Source organism: Penaeus chinensis, chromosome 36 (genome assembly GCF_019202785.1).
Source record: "Penaeus chinensis breed Huanghai No. 1 chromosome 36, ASM1920278v2, whole genome shotgun sequence".
Classification (NCBI taxonomy): domain Eukaryota; kingdom Metazoa; phylum Arthropoda; class Malacostraca; order Decapoda; family Penaeidae; genus Penaeus; species Penaeus chinensis.
This window is the reverse complement of record NC_061854.1, coordinates 5418729-5423728: the sequence shown is the minus strand read 5'-3', so window position 1 is coordinate 5423728 and position 5000 is coordinate 5418729. Positions and strand designations below refer to the sequence as shown.

General features: G+C 40.4%; 1 protein-coding gene across 2 annotated transcripts in view; it reads left to right on the top strand.

Annotated features, from left to right (window-relative positions):
* Positions 1-5000, top strand: part of LOC125044699 (ubiquitin carboxyl-terminal hydrolase 5-like) — a 24772-nt gene that overhangs the window by 18848 nt on the left and 924 nt on the right. Inside the window, exons 12-14 of one of the 2 annotated variants that reach the window (XM_047641559.1) lie at positions 657-810; positions 4392-4574; positions 4687-4915. In XM_047641559.1, coding sequence (XP_047497515.1) covers positions 657-810; positions 4392-4574; positions 4687-4915 — 566 coding nt within the window. The remainder of the gene's footprint in view (positions 1-656; positions 811-4391; positions 4575-4686; positions 4916-5000) is intronic. The other variant, XM_047641560.1, reaches the window with a different exon arrangement.

The following is a 5000-nucleotide window of genomic DNA, read 5'->3' as shown; positions in this document are numbered from 1 at the left end:
ATGCTATTTTCTTCCAGGAAGTTGACAGTGTCAGCATGCTAAATTTCATCAGTTCGCAAAATATGATTAAAGAAGTTATATCACTGCTTCATACTTGAACAACTGGAAATTAATAGATGAATAATGATTTTTCTTTTTCATTCTCCAAATGAACAGAAAGCTTATCAAGTCAACATTGAGTCTCCCTGATTATCAATGCATAAATGATGGGAAGACAGTAATGCTGCATGAATACTTAATCATTTAATCTCACTGAAGCATATATTCTTTTGAGAGGATAAACTGTAAATTTAAGATTTTGATCAGGACTTGATGGAGTGAATGCAAAGGCAGTCAGGGAAGAAATTAAAAGTATGCCTTGTTTATATAACCTGATTTCTTATTCATTTAAATCAAACATGATGTGAGTGATAATTTTGCAAAGAAGTTTTTGTTTTTTGATAACAAGGTGTATTTTTTCTATTTAAATGCACTGTTTCTATTATTACCACAAAAAAAATCATACCATAGTACTTTTAGGGAAACTGCAAACTTAAGCTGTACAGATTACCATAGGTTACTATGTCAAACACTCAGTTGTGCAGACAGGACATTCACTCAGGTTATAGTAAATGCTCTTGTTGTTAAAATCAATAAATTCTTTTTGGCAATTACAGCTTGTCAAATTTGGCATCGGTCAAGATTGGGTCCCAATGAAGTATGATGTATCCATTGACATGCCAGAAGTTCTGGACTTGTCTGTTTTAAGAGGGTTTGGACTGCAAGCAGGTGAAGAGGAGCTTCCAGAAACTACTGCTCCTCCCCCCAAAGGTAAGAAGACAATTGCTGTGCTTCTCAAGAATGACAAGATAGCTGTTTTATTTTATTTTTCTTCTTTCTTTTTTACTTCTTCTTCTTCTTCTTATATTCTTACACCAACTACAGGTTCTCAGGAGGTCTGTGAGCTAAATTTGACTCATTGCGTAAACAGTTCTTTCAAACACATGGAGTCCAAGGGAAAATTTAGGTAATTTAGCCCACACAATGGGAGTTCGTCGAGCTCGAGTGTAAGACTAGAAGTATGGGAAACCTTCACTCTCTACACTTTTGGCTGCAGTATACACATTTTAGTTTTAGTAAATGAAGTTAAAAAGAGACTAAGCCTACTTTTGAGGTGTATCCTCGTTGGCTACAATCAAGGCCAAACAAGTGAACATCTGTTGAGCATACAACAGCAGGCTTATCTGCTCATGGGTTTGATTTGGTTTACTTCACCTAGAAGAATTCGTCAAAAACAGTCCCAACATCCAGCTTTCTACGAATGTAACAAACTACCATAATATGTGATGGCTTACTCCCCTTCATTGTGGGTGACAGCTATTTGCGGAAGAAAATAGAGTTGACGCTATTAGTAATGATAATGAAATTACAAATGAAGAAGTCTCTCCTTATTTTTGTTTAGCATTAACTGAAGAAAAGAATGATATAATTAGATAATATAATTTACATATTAGTTGCAAAAATGTTATTAATAAAGAAAAAAAAATTGTCCACACACTTTACAGCAACATTTTAAAAGGATAATATCTGCTATTCATAGCAAAGGTTGGTCTCTCAAAGTGCAAATTTAGAATGGAAATAACAAAGGTAAATAAAAGTGTACTTCAGAAACTCCCGGATGGCCATAATACAGTTGCTAGTACTTATCTTCTAGAGAATAATGAAGCTATTAATATACTCCAGTTAATACTTCTTGTTGGTACAAATATGATCATAACTTGCTAGTTTATAATGTCATCTATTGATGGCAAAATAATCAAATTATCAAGAGAATTTCATTTCTGTCGGCCTTGTTGATAGTTTGTTTACTATTGAGACATCATGAAACTATAGCAGGCTTCCACTAGAGTTAGTTTGAAAATACTTGGTACCAAGATAGCTGACCAAGAAGTTCCGTCAAATACAGATATGAGCAAGAAATTTCAAGTTTATTAAAGAAATCTTGAAATATCTTGCTGTCAAAAATGTTCCTAGGTATTTTAGCCCAGTTTTCCATAATGTATTTAGATACCACCCAGTGTGAATAGATTGTGCAAATGGATTTCTCTGTGGTAAAAAAGGTTTGAAACATTCTTTCTGTTAACTACTTTCCTCTTTTTCCTGTTTTTTCTTCTTAACATTTGTTCTTGCACTTGCCATGTTTACTATCTGTCTTTTTTATGTTTCCTTTTCTCTGTTTAAATTATTTGTTCTTTTTCCTCATGCTACTCTTACTCCTCCTCCTCCTCCTCCTCCTCCTCCTCCTCCTCCTCCTCCTCCTCCTCCTCCCCCTCCCCCTCCTCCTCCTCCTCCTCCTCCTCCCCCCCCCCTCCTCCTCCTCCTCCTCCTCCTCCTCCTCCCCCTCCCCCCTCCTCCTCCCTCTCCTCCTCCTCCTCCTCCTCCTCCTCCTCCTCCTCCTCCTCCTCCTCCTTCTTCCCCTCCTCCTCCCCCTCCTCCTCCTCCTCCTCCTCCTCCTCCTCCTCCTCCTCCTCCTCACTTCCCCTCCCCTCTATTTGTCCTTTCTTTTTATCCCTCCACAATCAAATAAAATGACCACAGTACAGCTAGATTGCATGTCTGACAAGAATTATTACACCTCCTCCTCCTCCCTCCTCACATCCCATCCCTACCTCCTCTCCTCCTCTTCCTTTCCTTCTCCTCCCATTCTTTCTTTTTCTTCCCTTTTTCTCCCATTCTTTCTCTTTCTTCCCTTTTTCTCACATTCTTCCTCTTCCTTCCCGCTTTATCTTTCTCCTCTCCTTTTCTCCCTCCTCTCCTCCCATTCCTCTGCTTCCTCTTCCTTTTCCACTTCAACCCCTATCCCTTCCTCTTTATCATCCTCTCCTTTATCTTCACCCACCTTTTTCTCCTCCTCCTTCTCAGCCTCCTACTCTGCCTCCTACTCTGCCTCCTACTCTGCCTCCTACTCTGCCTCCTACTCTGCCTCCTACTCTGCCTCCTCTTCTGCTTCCTCTGCCTCCTCCTCCTTCTCCTCCTCCTCCTCCTCCTCCTCCTCCTCCTCCTCCTCCTCCTTCTCCTCCTCCTTCTCCTCCTCCTTCTCCTCCTCCTCCTCCTCCTCCTCCTCCTCCTCCTCCTCCCCCTCCTGTATTTCCTTCTGCTCCTCCTCTGCCTCTTCCTTCTCCTGCCTCTTCCTCTTCCTCTTCCTCTTCCTCCTCTTCCTTCCTCCTCTTCCTTCCTCCTCCTCCTTTCTCCTGTTTCTCCTCCTCTGGCTCCTCCTCCTCCTCCTCCTCCTCCTCCTCCTCCTCCTCCTCCTCACCTTCTCCTCACCTTCTCCTCCCCTCTCCTTCACCATCACCCCACCCCTTCCTCTCTCCTTTACTCCTTCCCCTCTTCCCTTTCTCCTTTCTTTTTATCTTTCCAAAATCAAATAAAACTCCAGCACAGCTAGATTACATGACTGATAAGAATTATTATGGCATTCTGAAAGGTAGATTGTGCCAGTCTCTCCCAAGGGAAGAAACAAACTCTGCAGCCATGAATCACAAGGGCTAGATTGCCTTCCCTGATGCTATCAGGCCCCTTGTCATGCAGGCCCAGTGGTGGTAGGTTGGATCTGGACCTTGTGTGTTCTCTCAGTACTGGACTAGTTGTGGTGTTTTCAGATTGTGCTAAACACTGCAGACGCCTTAGCATTTGTTCGACTTTTTTGAGATTGGTTTGGGATTTTTAGTGGTTTTGGATATACCCTGTTGATTATGGACTGGATAGTGTTATATGCGGCATTGTTATGGTCTGGATGTTAAGATCATGAGAGCCTAGATTATTTATGTGCTGCCCAATGTTCTCAGTTTTATTCAGTCGTAAAGTTGTTATTAGTGGAAAGAAAGTGAAAGATCTTATGGCTCTGTGATATGATTTTGTATCATTCCATCTCATTCAAAGAAGAAAGGTTATTCATTCTATGGAACAGATTTGAAAAAAAAAGTATCCATAATGTCTGACACTGAAGCAGAAGAAGCACAAAGTACCCCGCAAGCGTTTGATGTTGATGATCTCCACGATTTCATTCTTCTTTGGCTGATTTATGAGAATACTCTTCCTCATCATACTCTGGATGCCACTATAGCTCGATATCTGGCCCTGGAAGCTTTCTGTTATAATAAAAACAATCGGAAGGAGACAGAAACCAAGGTTATGTCCATTCTCTCTCTCTTTCTCTTTCTCTTTCTCTTTCTCTTTCTGCACACACATACTCACACATGCACAGTTGCACACGCACACATACTTGCATACACAAAATGACAACAGAAATATCCTGTTTTTTTTGTGTTTTTTTTAATGAAGTATCTTGTATATATTGGTCTTTTGGAGAGTCATTATATTCACATTATTGGATTTTTTTCTTATTACAGAACCAGAAATAGATGCAGGTATTGTCCAACAGTTAGCAGAAATGGGATTCCCATGGGAGGCGTGTAGGAAAGCTGTTCACCTTACTGGGAACAATGGAACAGAGGCTGCCATGAACTGGGTCATGGAGCACATGGGTGACCCAGACTTTGCTGACCCTCTTGTCATTAAGACTGACGCAAAGAGTGAGTAATATTTGAAAACAATTTGGTATATTTCACTATAATGAACATAATCCCATTATTTTGGTAATTTTCTTTTCTTTGCCTTTTAATACAAGTTTTTCTTATTTGTTAGCAGGTAATGATACTTTCACTGCAAATGAAGAGGGACTTGGAATGCTGATGTCCATGGGATTCACACGAGAGCAGGCAACTTTAGCTCTTAAAGAAACCAGCAATAATCTAGAACGTGCAGCAGATTGGATATTTTCACACCAACATGAACTTGATTCGCTTTTAGCGGCACAGAGTGGTGCTGCTGCTCCTCCCCCACAAAAGCCAAACTACACTGATGGAGAACCTAAGTAAGTTATTCACTCATTTCCTGTAATTATGAATGAAATATATATTTGTGTATAGGTATGTTTGTCTTTATCAGAAGGAACTTTC